The sequence below is a fragment of the Oncorhynchus kisutch genome, unplaced genomic scaffold (genome assembly GCF_002021735.2).
Source record: "Oncorhynchus kisutch isolate 150728-3 unplaced genomic scaffold, Okis_V2 Okis09a-Okis19a_hom, whole genome shotgun sequence".
NCBI lineage: Eukaryota > Metazoa > Chordata > Actinopteri > Salmoniformes > Salmonidae > Oncorhynchus > Oncorhynchus kisutch.
The window spans coordinates 8126724-8147262 of record NW_022261985.1 but is presented as its reverse complement, the minus strand read 5'-3'; the positions used below and the strand labels follow the sequence as shown (position 1 = coordinate 8147262).

General features: G+C 40.2%; 1 protein-coding gene across 1 annotated transcript in view; it reads right to left on the bottom strand.

The window, feature by feature from the left end:
• LOC109882530 (voltage-dependent L-type calcium channel subunit alpha-1C) overlaps positions 1–20539 on the bottom strand; it is a 143103-nt gene that overhangs the window by 56230 nt on the left and 66334 nt on the right. The window contains 6 exon segments of the mRNA XM_031815163.1: positions 5357–5450; positions 6129–6255; positions 6641–6755; positions 7148–7198; positions 7201–7270; positions 17679–17880. Of these exon segments, the coding sequence (XP_031671023.1) occupies positions 5357–5450; positions 6129–6255; positions 6641–6755; positions 7148–7198; positions 7201–7270; positions 17679–17880 (659 nt within the window).

Below are 20539 nucleotides of genomic sequence, written 5' to 3'. Positions count from 1 at the left end.
AACATCAACACACCCCCCTCACACAACATTCTAACATCAACACACCACCTCACACAACATTCTAACATCAACACACCCCCTCACACAACATTCTAACATCAACACCCCCTCACACAACATTCTAACATCAACACCCCCTCACACAACATTCTAACATCAACACCCCCCCACACAACATTCTAACATCAACACCCCCTCACACAACATTCTAACATCAACACCCCCTCACACAACATTCTAACATCAACACCCCCTCACACAACATTCTAAAATCAACACACCCTCACACAACATTCTAACATAAAAAAAACTCACACAACATTCTAACATCAACACCCCCTCATACAACATTCTAGAATCAATACACCCCCTCACACAACATTCTAGAATCAATACACCCGCACACAACATTCTAACATCAACACATCCCCTCACACAACATTCTAACATCAAAACAACCCCTCATACAACATTCTAAAATCAACACCCCATACACCCCCTTACACAACATTCTAACATCAAAACACCCCCTCACACAACATTCTAACATCAACACAGCCCCTCACACAACATTCTAATATCAATACACCCCCTCACACAACAATCTAACATCAACACCCCATACACCCCCTCACACAACATTCTAACATCAACACACCCCCTCACACAACATTCTAACATCAAAACACCCCCTCACACAACATTCTAACATCAACACCCCCTCACACAACATTCTAACATCAACACACCCCCTCACACAACATTCTAACATCAAAACACCCCCCCACACAACATTCTAACATCAACACCCCCTCACACAACATTCTAACATCAACACACCCCCTCACACAACATTCTAACATCAACACACCCCCCCACACAACATTCTAACATCAACACCCCCTCACACAACATTCTAACATCAACACCCCCTCACACAACATTCTAACATCAACACCCCCCCACACAACATTCGAACATCAACACCCCCTCACACAACATTCTAACATCAACACCCCCTCACACAACATTCTAACATCAACACCCCCTCACACAACAGTCTAACATCAACACACCCCCTCATACAACATTCTAACATCAACACCCCCTCCAACATTCTAGAATCAATACACCCACACACAACATTCTAACATCAACACCCCCCTCACACAACATTCTAACATCAACACCCCCTCATACAACATTCTAGAATCAATACACCCCCCTCACACAACATTCTAGAATCAATACACCCGCACACAACATTCTAACATCAACACATCCCCTCACACAACATTCTAACATCAACACACCCCCCCACACAACATTCTAACATCAACACCCCCTCACACAACATTCTAACATCAACACCCCCTCACACAACATTCTAACATCAACACCCCCCCACACAACATTCGAACATCAACACCCCCTCACACAACATTCTAACATCAACACCCCCTCACACAACATTCTAACATCAACACCCCCTCACACAACAGTCTAACATCAACACACCCCCTCATACAACATTCTAACATCAACACCCCCTCCAACATTCTAGAATCAATACACCCACACACAACATTCTAACATCAACACCCCCTCACACAACATTCTAACATCAACACCCCCTCATACAACATTCTAGAATCAATACACCCCCTCACACAACATTCTAACATCAACACCCCCTCACACAACATTCTAACATCAACACACCCCCTCACACAACATTCTAACATCAACACACCCCCCCACACAACATTCTAACATCAACACCCCCTCACACAACATTCTAACATCAACACCCCCTCACACAACATTCTAACATCAACACCCCCCCACACAACATTCGAACATCAACACCCCCTCACACAACATTCTAACATCAACACCCCCTCACACAACATTCTAACATCAACACCCCCTCACACAACAGTCTAACATCAACACACCCCCTCATACAACATTCTAACATCAACACCCCCTCCAACATTCTAGAATCAATACACCCACACACAACATTCTAACATCAACACCCCCTCACACAACATTCTAACATCAACACCCCCTCACACAACATTCTAACATCAACACACCCTCACACAACATTCTAACATAAAAAAACTCACACAACATTCTAACATCAACACCCCCTCATACAACATTCTAGAATCAATACACCCCCTCACACAACATTCTAGAATCAATACACCCGCACACAAAATTCTAACATCAACACATCCCCTCACACAACATTCTAACATCAAAACAACCCCTCATACAACATTCTAAAATCAACACCCCATACACCCCCTCACACAACATTCTAACATCAACACACCCCCTCACACAACATTCTAATATCAATACACCCCCTCACACAACAATCTAACATCAACACCCCATACACCCCCTCACACAACATTCTAACATCAACACCCCATACACCCCCTCACACAACATTCTAACATCAACACCCCCTCACACAACAGTCTAACATCAACACACCCTCACACAACATTCTAACATCAACACCCCATACACCCCCTCACACAACATTCTAACATCAAAACACCCCCTCACACAACATTCTAGAATCAATACACACTCACACAACATTCTAACATCAACACACCCCCTCACACAACATTCTAACATCAACACCCCCTCCAACATTCTAGAATCAATACACCCACACACAACATTCTAACATCAATACACCCACACACAACATTCTAACATCAACACCCCCTCACACAACATTCTAACATCAACACCCCCTCACACAACATTCTAACATCAACACACCCCCCTCACACAACATTCTAACATCAACACCCCCTCATACAACATTCTAGAATCAATACACCCCCTCACACAACATTCTAGAATCAATACACCCGCACACAACATTCTAACATCAACACATCCCCTTACACAACATTCTAACATCAAAACAACCCCTCATACAACATTCTAAAATCAACACCCCATACACCCCCTTACACAACATTCTAACATCAAAACACCCCCTCACACAACATTCTAACATCAACACAGCCCCTCACACAACATTCTAATATCAATACACCCCCTCACACAACAATCTAACATCAACACCCCATACACCCCCTCACACAACATTCTAACATCAACACCCCATACACCCCCTCACACAACATTCTAACATCAACACACCCCCTCACACAACATTCTAACATCAACACCCCCCCACACAACATTCTAACATCAACACCCCCTCATACAACATTCTAACATCAACACCCCCCTCACACAACAGTCTAACATCAACACACCCTCACACAACATTCTAACATCAACACCCCATACACCCCCTCACACAACATTCTAACATCAAAACACCCCCTCACACAACATTCTAACATCAACACCCCCTCACACAACATTCTAACATCAACACACCCCCCTCACACAACATTCTAACATCAAAACACCCCCTCACACAACATTCTAACATCAACACCCCCTCACACAACATTCTAACATCAACACACCCCCTCACACAACATTCTAACATCAACACACCCCCTCACACAACATTCTAACATCAACACCCCCTCACACAACATTCTAACATCAACACCCCCTCACACAACATTCTAACATCAACACCCCCCCACACAACATTCGAACATCAACACCCCCTCACACAACATTCTAACATCAACACCCCCTCACACAACAGTCTAACATCAACACACCCCCTCATACAACATTCTAACATCAACACCCCCTCCAACATTCTAGAATCAATACACCCACACACAACATTCTAACATCAACACCCCCTCACACAACATTCTAACATCAACACCCCCTCACACAACATTCTAACATCAACACACCCTCACACAACATTCTAACATAAAAAAAACTCACACAACATTCTAACATCAACACCCCCTCATACAACATTCTAGAATCAATACACCCCCTCACACAACATTCTAGAATCAATACACCCGCACACAACATTCTAACATCAACACATCCCCTCACACAACATTCTAACATTAAAACAACCCCTCATACAACATTCTAAAATCAACACCCCATACACCCCCTCACACAACATTCTAACATCAAAACACCCCCTCACACAACATTCTAACATCAACACACCCCCTCACACAACATTCTAATATCAATACACCCCCTCACACAACAATCTAACATCAACACCCCATCACACAACATTCTAACATCAACACCCCATACACCCCCTCACACAACATTCTAACATCAACACCCCATACACCCCCTCACACAACATTCTAACATCAAAACACCCCCTCACACAACATTCTAGAATCAATACACACTCACACAACATTCTAACATCAACACACCCCCTCACACAACATTCTAACATCAACACACCCCCTCACATAACAGTCTAACATCAACACACCCCCTCATACAACATTCTAACATCACCACACCCCCTCACACAACATTCTAGAATCAATACACACTCACACAACATTCTAACATAAAAACACTCCCTCACACAACATTCTAGAATCAATACACCCTCACACAACATTCTAACATCAACACACCCCCTCACACAACATTCTAACATCAACACACCCCCTCACACAACATTCTAATATCAATACACCCCCTCACACACCATTCTAACATCAACACACCCCCTCACACAACATTCTAGAATCAATACACACTCACACAACATTCTAACATAAATACACCCCCTCACACAACATTCTAATATCAATACACCCCCTCACACAACATTCTAATATCAACACACCCCCTCACACAACATTCTAACATCAACACACCCCCCCACACAACATTCTAACATCAACACACTCCCCCACACAACATTCTAACATCAACACCCCCCCTCACACAACATTCTAATATCAATACACCCCCTCACACAACATTCTAATATCAACACACCCCCTCACACAACATTCTAATATCAATACACCCCCTCACACAACATTCTAATATCAATACACCCCCTCACACAACATTCTAATATCAACACACCCCCTCACACAACATTCTAACATCAACACACCCCCCCCACACAACATTCTAACATCAACACACACCCCCACACAACATTCTAACATCAACACCCCCTCACACAACATTCTAACATCAACAGGGGCAAAGCACAGCAGACAAAAGAGAGAGAGAACCAGAACAAACGTAATGCTGTGAATTTCCTGATTTGAGTGTGGAAGTCTCTTAATGGTTTGGTGTGATTTGGTTCTCTGCTCCTGCTTGTTGTCCTGTGTGGTTCAGCCCTTAGAAAGGTCCGGCTTACTTTTTATCACCGGTAAAGTGGTACCGGGAAAATCATTAGCTGGATACGGGTTCTTCTCTTCATTCACATCTACTTGGTACTCATCAATGTTGATCTGTCAAAACACAGTAACACAGCGCCACATCAGACTCAATACGGACAGAACTAGAGACACTGCTTTCAAAAGGAAACACGATGCCACCTGTTGAGAGTAGACATGTGTTTTCACAGATGAAGAATTAGACTGATACTAACTAAACCAAACATATTTGATGTTGTTGAATCTGTACTGTGATGTATTGACTTGACTAGATAATATTAGATTACAACTTGGAGGACTGGTGTCTCCAGTCAGGAGGACAGGTATATCTAACGAGGACCGGTGTTTCTAACAAGGACAGGTATATCTATCGAGGACAGGTGTATCTAACGAGGACAGGTATATCTAACGAGGATAGGTGTATCTAACGAGGACAGGTATGTCTAACGAGAACAGGTGCGTCTGATCAGGACAGGTGTGTCTAACGAGGACATGTGTTTCTAACGAGGACAGGTGTGTGTAACGAGGACAGGTGCGTCTAACGAGGTGCGTCTAACAAGGACAGGTGGATCTAACGAGGACAGGTGTGTCTGACGAGGACAGGTGCATCTAACGAGGACAGGTGCGTCTAACGAGGACAGGTGTATCTAACGAGGACAGGTGTGTCTGACGAGGACAGGTGCGTCTGACGAGGACAGGTGTGTCTAGCGAGGACAGGTATGTCTAACGAGGACAGGTGTGTCTGAGACATACCTTGGTGGCATTGGTTGTCTCTCCGTCTGAGGTGATGGACTTCAGCTCAATCTTCTCCTCCTTCTTCTCTTCTACCTCGATCATCGGGGGCTTTTCGTTGACATGCCGCTTCTCTGGACTGGCCGTTCTGTGTCAGAATGGAGACAAACCACTCAGGCATACACACTTGAATGGATGTGGATGGATGTGGATGCATGTACACACACACACACACACACACACACACACACACACACACACACGTACACACGTACACACACACACACACACACACACACACGTACACACACACACACGTACACACACACACACACACACACGTACACACACACACGTACACACACACACACACACACACACACACACACACACACACACGTACACACACACACACACACACACACACACACACACACACACACACACACACACACACACACACACACACACACACACACACACACACACACACACACACACACACACACACACACACACATCATGCAAATTACCTGGCCAGCTTCTTCCTCTCCTTCTCCTCCTCCTCCTCCTTCTGTGCTGACGTCAGACTCTCAGCATCAGCCAGGTTGTCCACGGCGATGGCCAAGAAGACATTCAGGAGGATATCTGGTCAGGGAGGGTGGAGTCAAGGAAGTGGAGTACGGCTTCAGAGAGCAAACAACGAAGTGTCAATTGTCAGCTGACCTCTCGCAATGTAGAACAACATTCCTGGGTGACATGACTGAGTGGTGAGTTGAGTGGACAACAAACAATCAGCCCTGATTCTTGAGTAGCCTGGAATCCAAACTAAATATCACTCTGTTTCACCTGATATGGTTTGGATTCCAGGCTACTCCTAGTCATCGAGGAAACATCTGAGATACCTTACCGGTGGTATGACAATGAACTGGGTTGACAGGCGAACATTCATCCTGCTAATGGTTCTGGATTAAAAGCATCATGTCCTTTGTCAGTGTGAAAGGCCCTACACACATCTGACCTGTTCTTTACAAGGATACAGTTTCCACAGATGAACAGGATGATGAAGTAGATACAGACTAGCATCCCTGGGAAGGGACGCCCCTCCGTAGGCCCATGATGCCATCATACATCACCGAGTTCCAGTCCTCACCTGTCAGGATCTGAGAACACAGGAACAACAGATGAAGGATCAAAACTACAACATCAATAACTATTCACCATAGACAAACAACTATTCACCATAGACAACAACTATTCACCATAGACAACAACTATTCACCCATAGACAACAACTCTTCACCATAGACAATAACTCTTCACCATAGACAACAAACTATTCACATAGACAACAACTATTCCACCATAGACAACAACTATTCACCATAGACAACAACTCTTCACCATAGACAATAACTCTTCACCATAGACAACACACTATTCACCATAGACAACAACTATTCACCATAGACAATAACTATTCACCATAGACAACAACTATTCACCATAGACAACAACTCTTCACCATAGACAACAACTATTCACCATAGACAACAACTATTCACCCATAGACAACAACTATTCCCCCATAGACAACAACTATTCACCATAGACAACAACTATTCACCATAGACAATACACTATTCACCATAGACAATAACTATTCACCACAGACAACAACTATTCACCATAGACAACAACTATTCACCATAGACAATAACTATTCACCATAACAACAACTCTTCACCATAGACAACAACTCTTCACCATAGACAACAACTCTTCACCATAGACAACAAACTCTTCACCATAGACAACAACTATTCACCATAGACAACAACTATTCACCATAGACAACAACTATTCACCATAGACAACAACTATTCACCATAGACAATAACTATTCACCATAGACAACAACTATTCACCATAGACAACAACTATTCACCATAGACAACAACTATTCACCATAGACAACAACTATTCACCATAGACAACAACTATTCACCATAGACAACAACTATTCACCATAGACAACAACTATTCACCATAGACAACAACTATTCACCATAGACAACAACTATTCACCATAGACAACAACTATTCACCATAGACAACAACTATTCACCATAGACAACAACTATTCACCATAGACAACAACTATTCACCATAGACAATAACTATTCACCATAGACAATAACTATTCACCATAGACAACAACTATTCACCATAGACAATAAACTATTCACCATAGACAACAACTATTCACCATAGACAATAACTATTCACCATAGACAACAACTATTCACCACTAGACAACAACTATTCACCATAGACAACAACTATTCACCATAGACAACAACTATTCACCATAGACAACAACTATTCACCATAGACAACAACTATTCACCATAGACAACAACTATTCACCATAGACAACAACTATTCACCATAGACAACAACTATTCACCATAGACAACAACTATTCACCATAGACAATAACTATTCACCATAGACAATAACTATTCACCATAGACAACAACTATTCACCATAGACAATAACTATTCACCATAGACAACAACTATTCACCATAGACAATAACTATTCACCATAGACAACAACTCTTCACCATAGGACAACAACTATTCACCATAGACAATAACTATTCACCATAGACAACAACTATTCACCATAGACAACAACTATTCACCATAGACAACAACTATTCACCATAGACAACAACTATTCACCATGGACAACAACTATTCACCATAGACAACAACTATTCACCATAGACAATAACTATTCACCATAGACAACAACTATTCACCATAGACAACAACTATTCACCATAGACAATAACTATTCACCATAGACAACAACTATTCACCATAGACAACAACTATTCACCATAGACAATAACTATTCACCATAGACAACAACTATTCACCATAGACAACAACTATTCACCATAGACAATAACTATTCACCATAGACAATAACTATTCACCATAGACAACAACTATTCACCATAGACAACAACTATTCACCATAGACAACAACCATTCACCATGGACAACAACTATTCACCATAGACAATAACTATTCACCATAGACAACAACTATTCACCATAGACAATAACTATTCACCATAGACAACAACTATTCACCATAGACAACAACTATTCACCATAGACAACAACTATTCACCATGGACAACAACTATTCACCATAGACAACAACTATTCACCATAGACAACAACTATTCACCATAGACAACAACTATTCACCATAGACAACAACTATTCACCATAGACAACAACTATTCACCATAGACAACAACTATTCACCATAGACAACAACTATTCACCATAGACAACAACTATTCACCATGGACAACAACTATTCACCATAGACAATAACTATTCACCATAGACAACAACTATTCACCATAGACAACAACTATTCACCATAGACAACAACTATTCACCATAGACAACAACTATTCACCATGGACAACAACTATTCACCATAGACAACAACTATTCACCATAGACAACAACTATTCACCATAGACAACAACTATTCACCATAGACAACAACTATTCACCATAGACAACAACTATTCACCATAGACAACAACTATTCACCATGGACAACAACTATTCACCATAGACAACAACTATCACCATGACAACAACTATTCACCATAGACAACAACTATTTCACCATAGACAACAACTATTCACCATAGACAACAACTATTCACCATAGACAAACAACTATTCACCATAGACAACAACTATTCACCATGGACAACAACTATTCACCATAGACAACAACTATTCACCATAGACAACAACACTCTTCACCATAGACAACAACTATTCACCATAGACAACAACTATTCACCATAGACAATAACTATTCACCATAGACAACAACTATTCACATAGACAATAACTATTCACCATAGACAACAACTATTCACCATAGACAACAACTATTCACCATAGACAACAACTATTCACCATAGACAATAACTATTCACCATAGACAACAACTATTCACCATAGACAATAACTATTCACCATAGACAACAACTATTCACCATAGACAACAACTATTCACCATAGACAACAACTATTCACCATAGACAACAACTATTCACCATAGACAATAACTATTCACCATAGACAATAACTATTCACCATAGACAACAACTATTCACCATAGACAACAACTATTCACCATAGACAACAACTATTCACCATAGACAACAACTATTCACCATAGACAACAACTATTCACCATAGACAACAACTATTCACCATAGACAACAACTATTCACCATAGACAACAACTATTCACCATAGACAACAACTATTCACCATGGACAACAACTATTCACCATAGACAACAACTATTCACCATAGACAATAACTATTCACCATAGACAATAACTATTCACCATAGACAACAACTATTCACCATAGACAACAACTATTCACCATAGACAACAACTATTCACCATAGACAACAACTATTCACCATAGACAACAACTATTCACCATAGACAACAACTATTCACCATAGACAACAACTATTCCCCATAGACAACAACTATTCACCATAGACAACAACTATTCACCATAGACAACAACTATTCACCATAGACAACAACTATTCACCATAGACAACAACTATTCACCATAGACAACAACTATTCACCATAGACAACAACTATTCACCATAGACAACAACTATTCACCATAGACAACAACTATTCACCATAGACAATAACTATTCACCATAGACAACAACTATTCACCATAGACAACAACTATTCACCATAGACAACAACTATTCACCATAGACAATAACTATTCACCATAGACAACAACTATTCACCATAGACAACAACTATTCACCATAGACAACAACTATTCACCATAGACAACAACTATTCACCATGGACAACAACTATTCACCATAGACAACAACTATTCACCATAGACAATAACTATTCACCATAGACAACAACTATTCACCATAGACAACAACTATTCACCATAGACAATAACTATTCACCATAGACAACAACTATTCACCATAGACAACAACTATTCACCATAGACAATAACTATTCACCATAGACAACAACTATTCACCATAGACAACAACTATTCACCATAGACAATAACTATTCACCATAGACAATAACTATTCACCATAGACAACAACTATTCACCATAGACAACAACTATTCACCATAGACAACAACCATTCACCATGGACAACAACTATTCACCATAGACAATAACTATTCACCATAGACAACAACTATTCACCATAGACAATAACTATTCACCATAGACAACAACTATTCACCATAGACAACAACTATTCACCATAGACAACAACTATTCACCATGGACAACAACTATTCACCATAGACAACAACTATTCACCATAGACAACAACTATTCACCATAGACAACAACTATTCACCATAGACAACAACTATTCACCATAGACAACAACTATTCACCATAGACAACAACTATTCACCATAGACAACAACTATTCACCATAGACAACAACTATTCACCATGGACAACAACTATTCACCATAGACAATAACTATTCACCATAGACAACAACTATTCACCATAGACAACAACTATTCACCATAGACAACAACTATTCACCATAGACAACAACTATTCACCATGGACAACAACTATTCACCATAGACAACAACTATTCACCATAGACAACAACTATTCACCATAGACAACAACTATTCACCATAGACAACAACTATTCACCATAGACAACAACTATTCACCATAGACAACAACTATTCACCATGGACAACAACTATTCACCATAGACAACAACTATTCACCATGGACAACAACTATTCACCATAGACAACAACTATTCACCATAGACAACAACTATTCACCATAGACAACAACTATTCACCATAGACAACAACTATTCACCATAGACAACAACTATTCACCATGGACAACAACTATTCACCATAGACAACAACTATTCACCATAGACAACAACTCTTCACCATAGACAACAACTATTCACCATAGACAACAACTATTCACCATAGACAATAACTATTCACCATAGACAACAACTATTCACCATAGACAATAACTATTCACCATAGACAACAACTATTCACCATAGACAACAACTATTCACCATAGACAACAACTATTCACCATAGACAATAACTATTCACCATAGACAACAACTATTCACCATAGACAATAACTATTCACCATAGACAACAACTATTCACCATAGACAACAACTATTCACCATAGACAACAACTATTCACCATAGACAACAACTATTCACCATAGACAACAACTATTCACCATAGACAACAACTATTCACCATAGACAACAACTATTCACCATAGACAACAACTATTCACCATAGACAACAACTATTCACCATAGACAACAACTATTCACCATAGACAATAACTATTCACCATAGACAATAACTATTCACCATAGACAACAACTATTCACCATAGACAATAACTATTCACCATAGACAACAACTATTCACCATAGACAATAACTATTCACTATAGACAACAACTATTCACCATAGACAACAACTATTCACCATAGACAATAACTATTCACCATAGACAACAACTATTCACCATAGACAACAACTATTCACCATAGACAACAACTATTCACCATAGACAACAACTATTCACCATAGACAACAAGTATTCACCATAGACAATAACTATTCACCATAGACAATAACTATTCACCATAGACAACAACTATTCACCATAGACAACAACTATTCACCATAGACAACAACTATTCACCATAGACAACAACTATTCACCATAGACAACAACTATTCACCATAGACAACAACTATTCACCATAGACAACAACTATTCACCATAGACAACAACTATTCACCATAGACAACAACTATTCACCATGGACAACAACTATTCACCATAGACAACAACTATTCACCATAGACAATAACTATTCACCATAGACAATAACTATTCACCATAGACAACAACTATTCACCATAGACAACAACTATTCACCATAGACAACAACTATTCACCATAGACAACAACTATTCACCATAGACAACAACTATTCACCATAGACAACAACTATTCACCATAGACAACAACTATTCCCCATAGACAACAACTATTCACCATAGACAACAACTATTCACCATAGACAACAACTATTCACCATAGACAACAACTATTCACCATAGACAACAACTATTCACCATAGACAACAACTATTCACCATAGACAACAACTATTCACCATAGACAACAACTATTCACCATAGACAACAACTATTCACCATAGACAACAACTATTCACCATAGACAACAACTATTCACCATAGACAACAACTATTCACCATAGACAACAACTATTCACCATAGACAACAACTATTCACCATAGACAACAACTATTCACCATAGACAACAACTATTCACCATAGACAACAACTATTCACCATAGACAACAACTATTCACCATAGACAACAACTATTCACCATGGACAACAACTATTCACCATAGACAACAACTATTCACCATAGACAATAACTATTCACCATAGACAACAACTATTCACCATAGACAACAACTATTCACCATAGACAACAACTATTCACCATAGACAACAACTATTCCCATAGACAACAACTATTCACCATAGACAACAACTATTCACCATAGACAAACAACTATTCACCATAGACAACAACTATTCACCATAGACAACAACTATTCACCATAGAACAGACAACTATTCACCATAGACACACTATTCACCATAGACAACAACTATTCACCATAGACAACAACTATTCACCATAGACAACAACTATTCACCATAGACAACAACTAATTCACCATAGACAACAACTATTCACCATAGACAACAACTATTCACCATAGACAACAACTATTCCCCATAGACAACAAACTATTCACCATAGACAAACAACTATTCACCATAGACAACAACTATTCACCATAGACAACAACTATTCACCATAGACAACAACTACTTCACCATAGACAACAAACTATTCACCATGGAACAACACATACTATTCACCAATAGACAACAACTATTCACCATAGACACATAACTATTCACCATAGACAACAACTATTCACCATAGACAACAACTATTCACCATAGACAACAACTATTCACCATAGCAACAACTAGTCACCTATGACAACAACTATTCACCATAGACAATAACTATTCACCATAGACAACAACTATTCACCATAAGACAAAAACTATTCCACCATAGACAACAACTATGTCACCATAGACAACAACTATTCACCATAGACAACAACTATTCACCATAGACAATAACTATTCACCATAGACAACAACTATTCACCATAGACAACAACTATTCACCATAGACAACAACTATTCACCTAGGACAACACTATTCACCATAGACAACAACTATTCACCATAGACAACAACTATTCACCATAGACAAACAACTATTCACCATAGACAACAACTATTCACCATAGACAACAACTATTCACCATAGACAATAACTATTCACCATAGACAATAACATATTCACCATAGACAATAACTATTCACCATAGACAACAACTATTCACCATAGACCAAAAACCAAGCAACAACCTATTCACCATAGACAACTAACTATTCACCCTAGACAACAACTATTTCACCATAGACAATAAACTATTCACCATAGACAACAACTATTTCACCATAGACAACAACTCATTCACCATAGACAAACAACTATTCACCATAGACAAAACTATTCACCATATGACAACAAACTATTCACCCATAGACAAAACTATTCACCATAGACAACAACTATTCACCATAGACAACCAACTATTCACCAATAGACAACTAACTATTCACCATAGACAATAACTATTCACCATAGGACAACTAAACTATTCACCATAGACAATACAACTATTCACCATAGACAACACAACTCATTCACCAATAGCACAATAACTATTCACCATAGGACAAACACTATTCACCATAGACACTACAACTATTCACCATAGACAACTAACTATTCACCATAGACAACAACTATTCACCTAGACAACAACTATTCACCATAGGAACAACAACTATTTCACCCATAGACAACAACTATTCACCATAGACAATAACTATTCACCATAGACAACAACTATTCACCATAGACAACAACTATTCACCATAGACAACAACTATTCACCATAGACAAACACTATTCACCATAGACAACAACTATTCACCATAGACAACAACTATTCACCATAGACAACAACTATTCACCATAGACAACAATATCACCATAGACAACAACTATTCACCATAGACAACAACTATTCACCATAGACAACAACTATTCACCATAGACAACAACTATTCACCATAGACAACAACTATTCACCATAGACAACAACTATTCACCATAGACAACAACTATTCACCATAGACACAACTTCACCATGACAACAACTATTCACCATAGACAACAACTATTCACCATAGGACAACAACTATTCACCATAGACAACAACTATTCACCATAGACAACAACTATTCACCATAGACAACAACTATTCACCATAGACAACAACTATTCACCATAGACAACAACAACTATTCCACCATGTACAACAACTATCTCACCATAGGACAACAACTATCTCACCATAGACAACAACTATTTCACCATAGGACAACAAATCTATTCACCACTAGACAACAACTATATCACCATAGACAACAACTATTTCACATAGACAACCAACTATTCCCATAGGACAACAACTATTCACCATAGACAACAACTATTCACCATAGCAACAACTATTCACCATAGCACAAATAACTATTCACCATAGACAATAACCTATTCACATCAGAACAACAACTACTTCACCATAGACAACAAACTATTCACCATTAGACAACAACCTATTCACATAGACAACAACTATTCACCATAGACAACAACTATTCACCATAGAAAACAACCTATTCACCATAGACAACAACTATTCACCATAGACAACAACCCTCATTCACCATAGACAAAACTATTCACCATAGACAACAACTATTCACCATAGACAACAACTATTCACCATAGCAACAACAACTATTACCATAGACAACAAGAAAGATACAGATATTCAAATGACTGGACCTGAGAACAGAGTAGACTAGACTACCAGTATAATAGAGTACAATACAGTAGAATATAGTACAGTAGAGTACAGTAGAATATAGTACCAGTAGAGTACAGTAGAGTACAGTAGAATATAGTACAGTATAGTACAGTAGAGTACAGTAGAATATAGTACAGTAGAATATAGTACAGTAGAATATACTACAGTAGAATATAGTACAGTAGAATATAGTACAGTAGACAACAGTAGAATATAGTACAGTAGACAACAGTAGAATATAGTACAGTAGACAACAGTAGAATATAGTACAGTAGACTACAGTAGAATATAGTACAGTAGACTACAGTAGAATATAGTACAGTAGACTATAATAGAGTACAGTAGACAACAGTAGAATATAGTACAGTAGACTACAGTAGAATATAGTACAGTAGACTACAGTAGAATATAGTACAGTAGACTATAATAGAGTACAGTAGACAACAGTAGAATATAGTACAGTAGACTACAGTAGAATATAGTACAGTAGAGTACAGTAGAATATAGTACAGTAGAATATAGTACAGTATAATATAGTACAGTAGAATATACTACAGTAGAATATAGTACAGTAGAATATAGTACAGTAGAATATAGTACAGTAGAATATAGTACAGTAGACAACAGTATAATATAGTACAGTAGACTACAGTAGAATATAGTACAGTAGACTATAATAGAGTACAGTAGACTACAGTAGAATATAGTACAGTAGACTACAGTAGAATATAGTACAGTAGAGTACAGTAGAATATAGTACAGTAGAATATAGTACAGTAGAATATAGTACAGTAGAATATACTACAGTAGAATATAGTACAGTAGAATATAGTACAGTAGACAACAGTAGAATATAGTACAGTAGACAACAGTAGAATATAGTACAGTAGAGTACAGTAGAGTACAGTAGAATATAGTACAGTATAGTACAGTAGAGTACAGTAGAATATAGTACAGTAGACTACAGTAGAATATAGTACAGTAGACTACAGTAGAATATAGTACAGTAGACTATACTAGAGTACAGTAGACTACAGTAGAATATAGTACAGTAGACTACAGTAGAATATAGTACAGTAGACTACAGTAGAATATAGTACAGTAGACTACAGTAGAATATAGTACAGTAGACTATAATAGAGTACAGTAGACTAGACTAGACAGTAATCATTCTCCCTTCTCTCCTTACCTGAAAGTATAATAGACTAGACTAGACTGTAATCATTCTCCCTTCTCTCTCTACCTGAAAGACGGTGAGCAGCGACTGGGGGAAGTTGTCGAAGGTTGACCGGCGCGTCTCATCGAAGTTGAACTTGCCTCCGAAGAGCTGCATGCCGAGCAGGCTGAAGATGATGATGAAGAGGAAGAGTAGCAGTAACAGGGAGGCGATGGAGCGAACAGAGTTAAGCAGCGATGCCACCAGGTTACTCAGAGAGTTCCAATACCTGAGAAAAAGAGAGAATGGAGGGAGAGAGAGAGAGAGAGAGGGGAAGAGAGAGGGAGGGAGAGAGAGAGAGAGGAAGAGAGAATGGAGGGAGAGAGAGAGAGGAGAGAGAGGAAGGGAGAGAGAGAGAGAGGGAGAGAAAGAGGAAGAGAGAGGGAGGGAGAGAGAGAGAGAGGAAGAGAAAGGGAGGGAGAGAGAGAGAGAGAGAGAGAGAGAGGAAGAGAGAGGAAGGGAGAGAGAGAGAGAGAGAGGAAGAGAGAGGGAGGGAGAGCGAGACAGAGAGAGAGAGAGAGAGAGAGAGGGAGAGAGAGAGAGAGACAGAGAGAGGAGAGAGACAGAGAGAGGAGAGAGAGGAAGGGAGAGAGAGAGGGGAAGGGAGAGAGAGAGAGAGAGAGGAGAGAGAGACAGATGAGTGAGAGAGAGAGAGAGGATAGAGAGAGAGAGGAGAGAGAGGAAGGGAGAGAGAGAGAGAGGAGAGAGAGAAAGGAGAGGGAGGGAGAGAGAGAGATAGGGAGAGAGAGACGAGAGAGAGGAAGGGAGAGAGATAGAGAGAGAGAGGAGAGAGAGAGAGGAGAGAGAGGAAGGGAGAGAGAGGGATGGAGAGAGGGAGAGATAGAGAGAGAGAGGGAGAGAGAGGGAGAAATAGAGAGAGAGAGGGAGGGAGAGAGAGGGAGAGAGGGAGAGAGAGAGAGAGAGGGAGATAGAGAGAGAGGGAGAGGGAGATAGAGAGAGGGAGAGAGAGAGATAGAGACAGAGTTGGAGTCAGCATCCGAACTACAATACCCAAGACACCACAGGGCAATGACCACACTGGCACTCAACCCACAGAGCTGTCACAGTTACTACCGTTGACTACAGTACCCAGGAGGCAGCAGGTGAGAGAAAGGGCTATAGCACTGGATTGTGGTCCTGTCTGTAGACCGTTTTGTCCTGTGCCATGTTATTAAAGGGCCAGTGCTTCTATTTCCCCTGTGACAAAATAGTCCGTGGGAGCTTCACTCGTACCTGGCGTCACTGAGTGTCTAGTGACAGAGGACTTCCTGTGAGACCTGAGGCAGCACTGAACCAAGGCATCAGCTAACTTCAATTTCGCTTCAACGAGTGAACATGACCACGTAAAAACATGTGTACTAGTGTTGGTCTAGTACTGGTGTAGTAGTGTATTAGACTGAGTGTTGGTGTAGTGTTGGTCTAGTACTGGTGTAGTACTGGTGTAGTACTGTATTAGACTGAGTGTTGGTGTAGTGTTGGTCTAGTACAGGTGTAGTACTGTATTAGACTGAGTGTTGGTGTAGTGTTGGTGTAGTACTGGTGTAGTACTGTATTAGACTGAGTGTTGGTGTAGTACTGTATTAGACTGAGTGTTGGTGTAGTACTGGTCTAGTACTGTATTAGACTGAGTGTTGGTGTAGTACTGTATTAGACTGAGTGTTGGTGTAGTACTGTATTCGACTGAGAGGAGAGCCCTAGACAGTGACTAGAGAGGAGAGACCAGACAGTGACTAGAGAGGAGATACCAGACAGTGACTAGAGAGAAGAGACCAGACAGTGTCTAGAGCGAAGAGACCAGACAGTGACTAGAGAGAAGAGACCAGACAGTGAATAGAGAGGAGAGACCAGAGAGTGACTAGAGAGGAGAGACCAGACAGTGACTAGAGACGAGAGACCAGACAGTGACTAGAGAGAAGAGACCAGACCGTGATGAGAAGAGACGAGACAGTGACTAGAGAGAAGAGACCAGACAGTGACTAGAGAGGAGAGACCAGACAGTGACTTGAGAGAAAAGACCAGACAGTGACTAGAGAGGAGAGACCAGACAGTGACTAGAGAGAAGAGACCAGACAGTGACTAGAGAGAAGATACCAGACAGTGACTAGAGAGAAGAGACCAGACAGTGTCTATAGCGAAGAGACCAGACAGTGACTAGAGAGAAGAGACCAGACAGTGACTAGAGAGGAGAGACCAGACAGTGACTAGAGAGAAGAGACCAGACAGTGACTAGAGAGAAGAGACCGGACAGTGACTAGAGAGAAGAGACCAGACAGTGACTAGAGAGGAGACACCAGACAGTGACTAGAGGGAAGAGACCAGACAGTGACTAGAGAGGAGAGACCAGACAGTGATGAGAGAGGAGACACCAGACAGTGACTAAAGAGGAGAGACCAGACAGTGATGAGAAGAGACACCAGACAGTCCCTAAAGAGGAGAGACCAGACAGTGATGAGAGGAGACACCAGACAGTGACTAGAGAGGAGAGACCAGACAGTGATAGAGGAGACACCAGACAGTGACTAAAGAGGAGAGACCAGACAGTGACTAGAGGAGAGACCAGACAGTGCCTAGAGAGAAGAGACCAGACAGTGATGAGAGGAGACACCAGACAGTGATGAGAAGAGACCAGACAGTGACTAGAGAGGAGAGGCCAGGCAGTGATGAGAATAGACCAGACAGTGACTAGAGAGGAGAGACCAGACAGTGACTAGAGAGAAGAGACCAGACAGTGATGAGAGGAGACACCAGACAGTGACTAGAGAGGAGAGACCAGACAGTGACTAGAGAGGAGAGACCAGACAGTGACTAGAGAGGAGAGACCAGACAGTGATGAGAAGAGACCAGACAGTGACTAGAGAGGAGAGACCAGACAGTGACTAGAGAGGAGA